Source organism: Malania oleifera, chromosome 2 (assembly GCF_029873635.1).
Source record: "Malania oleifera isolate guangnan ecotype guangnan chromosome 2, ASM2987363v1, whole genome shotgun sequence".
NCBI classification, from domain to species: Eukaryota; Viridiplantae; Streptophyta; class Magnoliopsida; order Santalales; family Ximeniaceae; genus Malania; species Malania oleifera.
The window spans coordinates 58,523,176-58,535,958 of NC_080418.1; the positions used below are offsets into that span (position 1 = coordinate 58,523,176).

The window sequence follows — 12,783 nt, forward strand, 5'->3', positions numbered from 1 at the left end:
AGAAGGTTTGGAAAGTTGTCTCTATGGGAAACTATGTTCCTATGAAAAATGAGGGTGAAACTAGAGTTCCTAAGACTAAAGTGGAATATATTGATGATGATATGAAAGCTCTTAGTAAAAAGGCAACTGCCATGAATAATCTGGATTGTGGTCTTGATGCTAATGAATTTAATAGATGTATGGCATGTTCTTTTGCTAAAGAAATATGGGATAAGTTAGAGGTCACCTATGAGGGTACTAGAGATATAAAAGATAGTAGGATTGACATGTTGACCAGTGAGTATGAAGCATTTAGGATGAACACTGGTGAGTCCATTCAGAGCATGTACACTAGATTCGCACACATCATTAATTTTCCGCATGCATTAGGTAAGACTTATCCTACGTATGAGATGATTAGGAAAGTCCTTAAGGGTTTGCCTCCTGTTTGGGAAGCAAAGGCTTCGACCATATCTGAGGATAGAGACCTTAAGGCTATGTCACTAGATGAACTGATAAGTTCACTTATCACCTATGAGTTAGCTATTAATGAAAGACTAAATGAGCATGATTACGCGTCAAAACTGCGTAATTGGGCATCTTAACCCAGGCTTTACGGTTTATATCTTTAATTAAATGTCCAAAATTTTTCAATATTTTAATAAAGTGCCAAAATCATCATTCTTGAACTTTATTGCATTATTTATGAAGTTTTGGTAATTTTTTGTCGCAAGAAAATTCCTGGGAACCAAAATCGATACCTATTCGTATTTCATGCATAACTATTCCGTCCGAACTTTGATCAAGATGATTTAAATTTTTGAAGAAAGAGGAAAGGATCATCTACAACTTTCATGCTTTAAGTTTTGTGAGATAAGGGCTTCAGAGGATTCAGATTTGCGATAAATAGAGAATGAAAAAAATGAAAAAAAAAAATACAATAATTCGGGTCCTCTAAATAGGTCAAATCTCCTATCCGGGTCTTAGGTTCTAGGGCACCGCCCCCCTACCCTTTAAATTCTCTTTTCCCCCTGTGCACAGACTCTCTTCCCTTCCATATACTCTTCTTCTTCTTCTTCTTCTTCTTCTTCTTCTCTTCTCCTGTTCCTTTTTTTTCCTTAGTCTTTCTATTCCCTTTCTCTTGCTTATTCTCCCGTCCTCTTCCTCTGTTTTTCTTTTTCTTTTCTCTTCCTATTATTCCTCCCAACTCTCTATTTTTATCCCTATCCTCTTCTTCTCTCTTCTCTCTCAATCAACTATCTCGTTATTCTCTCCCAAACTTAGCAATCTCCTCGGGCATTGGCAACTCTGCAATTCCACGACAATAGCCACCCTTCAAGCACCCGAGGCCCTCCTCTGCTTCTCAGCAATAGCTCCAGTTGAGAGCCACTTTTTTGCAGGCCAACACCAGCCGAAACTCGTCTGCTCCACAGTCAACTCCAGCTTGCAGCAGACTGTGCAGCAGAACTTCTCGGCCAGTCTTCAGCACAGCCAGCCCCGACCTCTAGCCTCTCCAACTTCTGCAACTCAGACCTCCTCTTCTCTTCCAGCAGCTGAGTACCCAAGCCTTCCAGAAGCTTCTCAGCTAGCCAGTGTAGTAGCTACACCACAACATAGCAGCTGAACGTAGCTCCATCACAACCAATAGCAGCAGCAACCTGAGAACCAGCTGCTATGGCTTTTTCTCTTTCTCCTTTTATTGCAATTGAATGTGTTTTGTTTTTAAATTATTTAGTTAGTTAAATAGAGTTTTTGAAAAATTTTTTGAGTGATTATTAAGTACTTTTACTTTATTTTATTTTATTGATGTTCAGTTCTTGTTTATTTGAGATTTCTCAATTAATATTGTCATTAGATTGGTAGAGTTTAGTTTAGCTTCTTTCAATTATTTATTTATCGTTCTTTTAAATTAAATTCTGTTTTACTTCTAGCCAAATAATAATTAAAAAAAAAAAGAGTTTTTGTTTGAAGTTGTTTTTCCAAAATTTAGTCTTTTTATTGAATCTTAGGTTAGTTAGGGTCAGGTTGATTAAAGTTTGAGTTTTTATTGTGTTTCATTGTCATTTAAGCGTCGAACTTTTGTTTATATCTATGTTTAGATTGTGACTCTTGATTCAATATCTTAAATTTGTTGAAGGTTCAATTTTAGTGTGTGCGTTTAAATCTGATTGAGTTTCCTTGCCTGTGTGTTTTTAATTCTGAGTTCCAATTTTCCATCTTTAAACAACGCATGTTCTGATGTTTCCTTGAGTAGATTAGCATTAGTGTTCTTCAATTCACTGCATTTTAGTTTAGGACTTTAAATTACATGTCATTTAATTCAAAGTGGAACTCAACAATCTTGAAAACCCGAATCTGAACTGAGTTAAGTACCTTTTTAATTTTGATTGGAAGAACGTAAAATCTGAGATTAAAACGCATTTCCTGAGGAGATGATCTAGCCCTTGGGCTTAATATTACACGACAGAACTCCTATACTTGGGATAGCTTCCGAGCTGCTCATTTTTCGAGTGAGTCAAGTTTTTGGTGCCGTTGCTGGGGAATTCCAGTTTTAATTTCGAATTTTACGTTTTCCCAATTATTTTTTTTTCTTTTATTAAATAGAAAAAAAAAGAAAAAAATTGAAAAAAAATATTTTGTCTGTTGCCGTGTTAGTGGATTTCTACTGGTGATTGTGATGTTTGATGCCCTGGGTTCAAGATAATTCAAATCGATTGTGTAGACTTTCACCTAGCACCAGTAGGGATGCAGATAGCACCGACTCTAACTATTTACCTGTTAGTCCTGCGGGTGATTCTGAATTTGAGCTGAATAATCTGTTTGGCCATTATTTTGAAGAAGTTATGGCTGCACATGCACCACGTACACTTGAAGATTTTCTACAGCCTGCACGCACATTTACACCTTTATGCATTGTGTTGCCACAAGATGCACCGAATTTCACTCTTAAGCATGGTATGTTATCTGTGATTCCCCAATTTCACGGGATGGACTCTGAGAGTCCGTACCAACACTTGACAGACTTTGAGATGGTTTGCACCACTTTCATTAATAGGGCTTTGACTGATGAATACATTAAATTACGTTTGTTTCCCTTTTCTCTGAAAGACAAGGCAAAAATCTGGTTTAATTCTTTGCGCCCTAACTCTATTACTAGCTGAGCTGAAATGCAATGTGAGTTCTTACATAAGTTTTTTCCTCTTCAGAGAACTTAGTACCTACAGGAGCAGATCAGTCAGTTCATGCAAAAAGATGTCGAGACATTCCAGGCATATTGGGAGAGATCCAAGGACTTGATGAACATATGCCCGCACCATGGTTTCGAATCATGGAGGTTAATGAATTATTTTTTTTACTACCTTAACCCCTGTGTGCAAACAATTTTTCCAGTCTATGTGCAATGGGATGTTCTTCCGTAAGGAACCAGACGAGGGCTTATCATTTTTAGACTATCTCGCTGAGAGTGCCCAGCAGTGGAATGCACGACCTGAACGGGTGCTGATAGCTGCCCAACCTATCTGAACAATCAGTGGCGGGGGCAGATATGAGGTTAAAGAGGACACTAGCTTACAGGCCCTTGTAGCTACGTTATCTAAAAAATTGGAAGTCATGGAATCCGAAAAGTCCAAAGCTGAGATTTGCACGATTTGTGAGACTTTAGACCATAGACCTCAGGATTGTCAATACTTACTTGTGTTGCAAGAGAGCAAATCTGATCAGGTGTCATCGGCAAATTGGGTTAACAAGATGCAAAATCAGCAGCTCTCAAATACTTACAACCCGGGGTGGCGGAATCATCCAAACCTCCAATGGAGAAATGATCAGCCTGGTCCATCATTTTCACGGTATCAGCAGGCACCTCAATCATATGCACCGCCTCCGCAACCGACATACAATCCAGTTGTAGCTCCTCAACCGCAGTATCAACTACAACAGTTTTCTCGGAGCTACGCACCACCAGGATTCCAACCAGAGTTAGTCCCCATTCCAGTAAAGAAAGCTTTTGATGACAGTGTAGCACAGGTGGCAACCATGCTCCAGCAATTCATGCAATTGCAAGTTACGAATAATGGAGAACTGAAAGATGCTGTAAGCAAGATGAGTACACAGCTTAATACCCTGGAAAAAGGAAAATTCCCTACACAGCCTCAGTCTAATCCCCAGGTACATAGACAGCCACAACAGTCAGTGCACAATGTGTCAGGGGATACGTTTGAGTCAGCAAAAGCAGTTATTACTTTGCAAAGTGGAAAGGAAGTTCCTCGTCCTGAAATGGCCACTGACCAACAAACAACCATGCTGACACCTGAGGTGACAGATGAGACAAATAAAGGAAAAGAAAAATCGGATGTGGCCAGCTTAAGTTTAACAAAGTCATGTAATAAAGAGGATGAGCCAGTTAAGGAATACCAACCTATGGTACCATACCCTCAGCGTTTGACATCTGGAAAAAAGAACAAGTATCATAAGGAGATTCAAGAGATATTCAAGCAGGTAAAAATCAATATTCCACTCTTAGATGCCATATAACAGATCCCTGCATATGCAAAATTCCTGAAAGACCTTTGCACCATAAAAAGGAAACTGAACATGAAGAAAAAGGCTTTCTTAACTGAGCAGGTCAGTGCATTGATTCTTAGTCAGACTCCACAGAAACTTAGAGATCCTAGGTGGGTCCCCTACGATACCAATCTACTTGACCTAGGGAGTAATGTGAATCTGCTTCCGTCTTCATTATATGACTAGCTGGGTTTAGGTGAATTGAAGAAAACTCTATGATGCTACAGTTGGCAGACAGATCTGTAAAGGCTCCACGAGGCATTGTTGAGGATTTTTTAGTTCAGGTTGAAAAATTTGACTATCCCGTGGATTTCGTTGTTTTGGATATGTAGCAGCCTGTTTCCACCATTTATCAGGCTCCTGTCATTTTGGGGCGACCATTCCTTGCTACTTCAAATGCCCTGATTAACTGTCGGAGCGGAGTCCTGAAGCTTACATTTGGGAACATGACACTGGAAATGAATGTTTTTAATGCTCATAGGATGTCAAGTGGGTGTGATGATGCAAATACTCATGCATTCGATGTAATAGATGACTTAGACACTTCAGAGCTACTGTCGGTACTCGACGTCGATGCCGCACTTGAAAATGACTCTTTCGCGCAGTTTGAAGGGATTGATGAATTATTGTTAGAATCAGGGGAATAAACGTCGGATAGTGTTCCTCATATGTTTAATGCGAGTTATACAAGTAGTTGGCGTAAGCCTACATTTGAGGCCATTGACCTACCAGAAATTCTAAAGTCGACCGCAAAAGAAATTCCAACACTTAAGTTGAAACCATTGCCTGCCGAGTTGAAATATGCTTTCTTGGGTCCAGTAGATGGCACATTCCCTGTGGTAATTTCTTCACACCTTACTCTTGAACAGGAAACTAAATTATTACAGGTACTTCGAGAGCATTGAGGAGCGATTGGATGGACTATCGCTGACATCAAGGGCATCGACCCTTCCATTTGCACTCATAACATCTTCCTCGAAGGAGACGCTAAACCAGTTCAAGATGCACAAAGGAGGCTAAATCCAGCCATGAAAGAGGTGGTAAAAAATGAAGTGCTGAAATTATTAGCTGCAGATGTCATCTATCCAATCTCCGACAGCAAATGGGTAAGCCCAACACAGGTAGTTCCAAAAAATCTGGTTTAACTGTTATTGAAAATGCTAATGGAGAATTGATCCCATCTAGGAAAGTAACGGGTTGGAGAGTGTGCATTGATTATCGTAAATTGAATTCGGCTAGCCGAAAAGATCATTTCCCATTACCTTTCCTAGATTAGATATTAGAGAAAGTAGCTAGTAATTCTTTTTATTGTTTCTTGGATGGATTTTCTGGATACTATCAAATTGTCGTAGCAACTGAGGACCAAGAGAAGACTACCTTCACTTGTCCCTTTGGCACCTTTGCTTTCCGCAGAATGCCATTCGGTCTATGCAATGCCCCTGCTACTTTTTAACGCTGTATGATGAGTATTTTCTCTGATATGTTAGATGATATGTGCGAAATTTTTATGGATGACTTTTTAGTGTTCGGTAAGTCTTTTGACCATTGTTTAACACATTTAATTGCGATTTTGAAATGATGTGAGGAAAAGAATTTACTTCTAAACTGGGAAAAATGTCAATTTATGGTACGTAGTGGTTTAGTACTTGGACATTTGGTTTCTAAGCGTGGTATAGAAGTTGACAGGGCCAAGGTAGAGCTGATTTCTTAGTTACCTGTCCCTAAGACAGTCCGAGATATTCGCTCCTTCCTTGGTCATGCCGGTTTCTATAGACGCTTTATTGAGGGTTTCAGTAGTATTGCTAAACCATTATGTACCTTGTTGCAAAATGAAACTGAATTTTTGTGGACCGATAATTGTCAACAGGCCTTTGAAACACTAAAGCGACATTTGACTATTGCTCTTATCATGCAACCTCCTTGGTGGGACTTGCTATTTGAGATCATGACCAACGCTAGCGACTACGCTCTTGGTGCGGTTCGAGGTCAATGAATTGATAACATGCCGTCGGTTATTTATTATGCCAGTCGAACTTTGAATGATGCTCAGAGAAATTATACTACCACTGAGAAGGAATTGCTAGCTGTTGTTTTTGCTTTAGAAAAATTTTGCTCTTATGTCATTGGTGCACCTGTCATTATTTTTATTGACCACCCTTCTTTGAAATATTTATTAGCAAAGAAGAACGCCAAGCCTAGGTTGATCAGGTGGATTCTACTCCTCCAGGAATTTGATATCACCATACGCGATAAAAAGGGCGTGGAAAACGTTGTAGCTGACCACCTTTCTCGATTGCAGCTACCTGAGGTATAGGTGTCCTCTCCTTTGAATGATGACTTTCCTGATGAATGTCTTTTTGCTGTGTCACGCGCTCCATGGTTCGCCGACATTGTGAATTATCTCGTCACCGACCGAATGCCACATTGGCTCACCCAGGACAAGCGTAAGTTCCTAGCTGAGGTAAGACATTATTATTTTGATAATCTATACCTGTTCAAATATTATTCTGACCAATTAGTGCGTAGATGTGTTCCATATTATGAATTTAATTTTGTGATACATTTTTGCTATGGTGGGACATGTAGAGGCCACTTTGCTGCTAAGAAAACTGTTTCAAAAATATTACAAAGTGGACTCTATTGGCCCACCGTATTTAAAGATGTTGAAAATTTTTGTAAAGCATGTGAGGCCTGTCAAAAATTAGGAAAAATTACTGCCAAGAATGAAATGCCTATGTCCCCCATGTTGACTTTTGAGATTTTTGATTGTTGGGGTATTGATTTTATTGGACCTTTCCCCATTTCTTTTGGGCATTCTTACATTTTGGTTGCTGTGGACTATGTTTCTAAATGGGTGGAGGCAATACCTTGTCGGACCAATGACCACAAGGTTGTCATACGTTTTCTCAAAGAGTTATTTGCACGCTTTGGCATGCCCAAGGCAATCATTAGTGATGGAGGGTCCTATTTCTGTAACAAACCTTTTGAAAAACTCATGCAAAAATATGGTGTAACCCACAAAGTCTCTGCCCCTTACCACCCTCAGACCAATGGTCAAGTTGAATTAGCCAATAGAGAGATCAAAACGATACTTGAGAAAACCGTGCGTCCTAACCGTAAGGACTGGTCAGAAAAACTTGTTGACGCACTTTGGGCCTACCGAACAGCTTTCAAGACAAACTTAGGGATGTCTCCCTACAGGTTAGTATACGGTAAGGCATGTCAATTACCTATTGAAATTCAGCATCGTGCTTTATGGGCTATCACACAGATTAACCTTTCACTTGATGATGCCACAGGTTTAAGAAAATTGCAGGTATGCGAGCTTGAAGAATCTCGAAGTGACGCGTATGATAATGCTCGTTTGGCTAAGGAGCAGATAAAGTTGCTACATGATAGGAACATCAGAGAAAAACAACTTTTCCCTTCTCAACAAGTGCTACTCTATGATTCCCGACTGCATGTGTTTCCTGGGAAATTGAAATCCCGGTGGGGTGGTCCTTATTTTGTTGAAAAAGTTCATTCTCATGGTGCAGTAGAGATTGTAAATCCGAATAATGGCAATCGTTTCACAGTGAATGGACAGCGCCTAAAGCCTTTCATGACCCCATTCGATGTCGACAAAGAGGTCTTGCTTTTGCAAGACCCTAGGGTAGTCTTCTGATCTTTCTATGCTACTGTTTTATTTTTATTTTTATTTTTATTTCGTTTATTTGTTTTAGTTGTGTTTTTCCCTTTTCTTTCTTTTTACATTCGTCAGTAGTACTTTTCCATTAAGTTGTTTACCGTGCACAATTTTATTTCCCCTATGCTTTCACATTGAGAACAATGTTCCACTTTAGTTGGGGGGGGTGAGCATTCGCATTTGATACTGTGCACGTACACGTACCGAGTTTCATATTATTAAAAAATAAAAAATAAAAAATAAATAAAAAAACCAAAAAAATAAAGAGAGAAAGAAAAGAGGAGCACTAAGGAATTACACTGCACTATGCCATATTTAACACTGTGTACACCTTCCACATACTTGCGTATAACTTAAGAATGACACACTTGAGTCAATCATGCGTAGTTTCTCCTTATATGATCTTATGAATCCATGAAGAATTGATTGGTAGTACATTTGTGTTAATTTGACTATATAATTTCCTGTATTTACACGGCATCTCACGAGGCTGAATAAACACATTCACGTGATTCATTGCACTTAGGGTTTCCTGTGAGCACTAAGATAGCACCCATGGCGACTATACCACCTTGTGCAATATCCTTGAGCTATTTATCGTCCTTTTGAGCGTTCATACCAAATCAGAGTTCGTGGAACTCAATTCTCTTTTTTTGGATGATTCGTTGTACACTAGTCTTTATTTTTGATTTGCTAGCCTAGAGGTGACACCTAGTGGGGAGATAGAAACCTAGGTCTTGTAGCCTACTCAAAATGTGAAGGCTGAGCCACCCCTAGAGATAGACTTAATTCATGAACTTCTATTCGAGCTCAATTCCCATTGATGGTATGAAGATTACAAAATAAGTGTTAATATTTTCCTTATTGCTCAAGAAAAGACAAAAAATAAAGAATGAGCAGAAAAAAGAATAAGCAATACACATGCGCATGAAATGAAATGTCAATGCCGGCCCAAATACATATCACAAAAAGTCAAGGACAACACATATTTTTCCACGTATGAAAATTCTTCAACCAGTTAATGCCTCAGATGTATTCACGACAAGTTTGTGAATGAGTTGATCTAGGGTGGTCTCGGTTGGATATGGTGAGTAGGTGAGAAGATGCTAGGGTGAAGAACCCGACACCTCATAGATAGGCTAGATCCTTTCCAGACTAGTCCACTCCATATACTTAGTGTTGTTCCTTTTAATATGTGGGATGTTTGATCGTGACACTCCTCCTCACATATGATGAGTGAACCCATTTTCTTTAAGTGTTCTTGAGGGTATACCAGTTAGGCTGACTCAAAGCAACCGTTCTGTAGGTGTCCACTGGCGTCCTAGGTGTACTGAGTCACACACATCACACACACCTCGAGAGTTTACCTGTTTATACTCGAACTTAAATGATTGCATTAACTCTGAATGTCCCACTGATTAACTTCATGTGATTATACTACTCTCAAATCACATATAAACGATGAAACTTGCATGAGTGACGTGCTTTGGAGTCATGTGCATTGAATATGAAAAAACTTGTGTGAAATTCAGTTATGTTCTTGTATGTGAAGTGGTATAGTTATATCGCATGTGCATTGATTTCATGATCACCGGAGTATGTAGTTCTAGACACCACCCTGAGATTCATTCACGTCATTTGTTAGAGACTAGCAAAACGTTAGTTGGGGGGTGTGATTATGCGTCAAAACTGCGTAATTGGGCATCTTAACCCGGGTTTTATGGTTTATATTTTTAATTAAATGTCTAAAATTGTTCAATTTTTTAATAAAGTGCCAAAATCATCATTCTTGAACTTTATTGCATTATTTACGAAGTTTTGGTAATTTTTTGTCGCAGGAAAATTCCCGGGAACCAAAACCAACACCTGTTCATATTTCATATATAACTTTTCCATCTGAGGTTCGATCGAGACGATTCAAATTTCTAGAGAAAGAGAAAAGGATAATCTACAACTTTTTTTTTTTGAGTTTTGTGAGATAAGGGCTCCAGAAGAGTCATATTTGCGATGAATAGAGAATGAAAAAAATGGAAAAAGAAATACAATAATTCGGGTCCTCTAAATGGGTCAAATCTCCTATCCGGGTCTTGGGTCCTAGGGCACTGCCCTCCTACCCTTTAAATTCCCTTTTTCTCCTGCGCACAGACTCTCTTCTCTTCCATATACTCCTCTTCTTCTTCTTCTTCTTCTTCTCTTCTTCTATTCCTTTTTTTTCCTTAGTCTTTCTATTCCCTTTCTCTTGCTTATTCTCCCGCCCTCTTCCTCTGTTTTTCTTTTTCTTACTCTTCCTGTTATTCCTCTAAACTCTTTGTTTTTATACCTGTCCTCTTCTTCTCTCTTCTCTCTCAATCAACTATCTCGCTGTTCTCTCCCAAACTCAGCAATCTCCTCGGGCATTGGCAACTCTGCAATTCCACGACAGTAGCCACCCTTCAAGCACCTGAGGCCCTCCTTTGCTTCTCAGCAACAGCTCCAGTTGAGAGCCACTTTTCTACAGGCCAACACCAGCCGAAACTCCTCTGCTCCACAGCCAACTCCAACTTGCAGCAGAATTTGCAGCAGAACTTCTCGGCCAGTCTGCAGCACAGCTAGCCCCGACCTCCAGCCTCTCCAGCATCTGCAACTCAGGCTTCCTCTTCTCTTCCAGCAGCTGAGTACCCGAGCCTTCCAGCAACTTCTCGGCCGGCCAGTGTAGCAGCTACACCACAACACAGCAGCCGAATGTAGCTCCATCACAACCAGTAGCAGCAGCAACCTGAGAACCAGCTGCTATGGCTTTTTCTCTTTCTCCTTTTATTGCAATTGAATGTGTTTTGTTTTTAAATTATTTAGTTAGTTAAATATAGTTTTTGAAAATTTGTTTGAGTTATTATTAAGTACTTTTACTTTATTTTATTTTATTGATGTTTAGTTCTTGTTTATTTGAGATTTCTCAATTAATGTTGCCATTAGATTGGTAGAGTTTAGTTTAGCTTCTTTCAATTATTTGTTTATCGTTCTTTTAAATTAAATTCTATTTTACTTCTAGCCAAATAATAATTAAAAAAAAAAAGAGGTTTTGTTTGAAGTTGTTTTTCCAAAATTTAGTCTTTTTATTGAATCTTGGGTTAGTTAGGGTCGGGTTGATTAAAGTTTGAGTTTTTATTGTGTTTCGTTGTCATTTAAGCGTCGAACTTTTGTTTATGTCTATGTTTAGATTGCGACTCTTAATTCAATATCTTAAATTTGTTGAAGGTTCAATTTTAGTGTGTGCGTTTGAATCTGATTGAGTTTCCTTGCCTGTGTGTTTTTAATTCTGAGTTCCAATTTTCCATCTTTAATCAATGCATGTTATGATGTTTCCTTTAGTAGATTAGCATTAGTGTTCTTCAATTCACTGCATTTTAGTTTAGGACTTTAAATTACATGTCATTTAATTCAAAGTGGAACTCAACAATCTTGAAAACCCGAATCTGAACTAAGTTCAGTACCTTTTTAATTTTGATTGGAAGAACGTAAAATCTGAGATTAAAACGCATTCCCTGAGGAGACGATCTAGCCCTTGGGCTTAATATTACACGACAGAACTCCTATACTTGGGATAGCTTCCGAGTTGCTCATTTTTTTAGTGAGTCAGAGCATAATAGAATGAAGAAGGTGAATGCATTAAAAACATCTACCAATACATATAGTGAGTGCAGTGAACCTAAATCTGGGTATAACATGGTTATGCTAAATAGAAAATTCAGCAGGTTGTTCAGGGAGAACAGTAGGCCATACAGAAAGTTCAGGGATTCTGCATTAGAGAAGGGAGAGTGTAGTAAAATAAAGGAAAAATCGCATGCTCCCACATGCTACAATTGCAACAAGGTTGGGCATATCAAACTTGACTACCCTTTGCTGATAAAGGAGTATAGGAAAAAAAGGAAAGCCACGAAAGTAGGCATTTCATCGGATAGACTAAGTAGCAGTGATTCAGATTCAGATCGCAGTGATTCGAAGGCTGCTAACCTGTGCTTGATGGCACACGGTGATGAGGTATTATCTTCCTACTCCTCATATTCATATTATTTTGATGATGATGAATGTGATTCCGATAGCATGCCCAGTTATAAAGAATTGCAATATAAATATATTCGCATGACAAAATTTCTAAATAAAATGACCAAGGAAAATGATTTTTTGAAAAAGAAATGTGAAAATTATTCAAAGTTTGTTGAAATTGGAAAATCTGTTCATTCTCCTTGACAAAAAGAAAAAATTTGAAAATTACAGAACTGGAAAGAAAATTGGAGGATAGCTCCAAAATTATTTTTAAATTTACTGAGGGCCAGCACAATTTTGAAAAGCTCCTTGGGGCCCAAAGAAACTCTCTTAGTAAAGAAGGTCTCAAATTTAATGGTATTGAAAACGTGAGACGACCTAATCTTTACTTGGGACACTTTACTCAAAAATCAAACTCCCAAATTCCACCTATAGATCCTCGATGTCAATTGATATGTTTTAAATGCAAACAGATTGGTCACATTCAATTTGACTGTCCATTTAGAAACAAACATGCACAAATTAAAAAGTTGTGG

General features: G+C 38.6%; 1 protein-coding gene across 1 annotated transcript in view; it reads right to left on the reverse strand.

Moving 5' to 3' along the window:
• The window catches only part of LOC131148209 (uncharacterized), a 32,030-nt gene extending 25,113 nt beyond the window's left edge, over positions 1-6,917 (reverse strand). Inside the window, exons 1-2 of the mRNA XM_058097939.1 lie at positions 6,843-6,917; positions 1,435-1,580 (exon numbers count right to left, since the gene is read on the reverse strand). Coding sequence (XP_057953922.1) covers positions 1,435-1,580; positions 6,843-6,917 — 221 coding nt within the window. The remainder of the gene's footprint in view (positions 1-1,434; positions 1,581-6,842) is intronic.
• Positions 6,918-12,783: the final 5,866 nt, after the last annotated feature.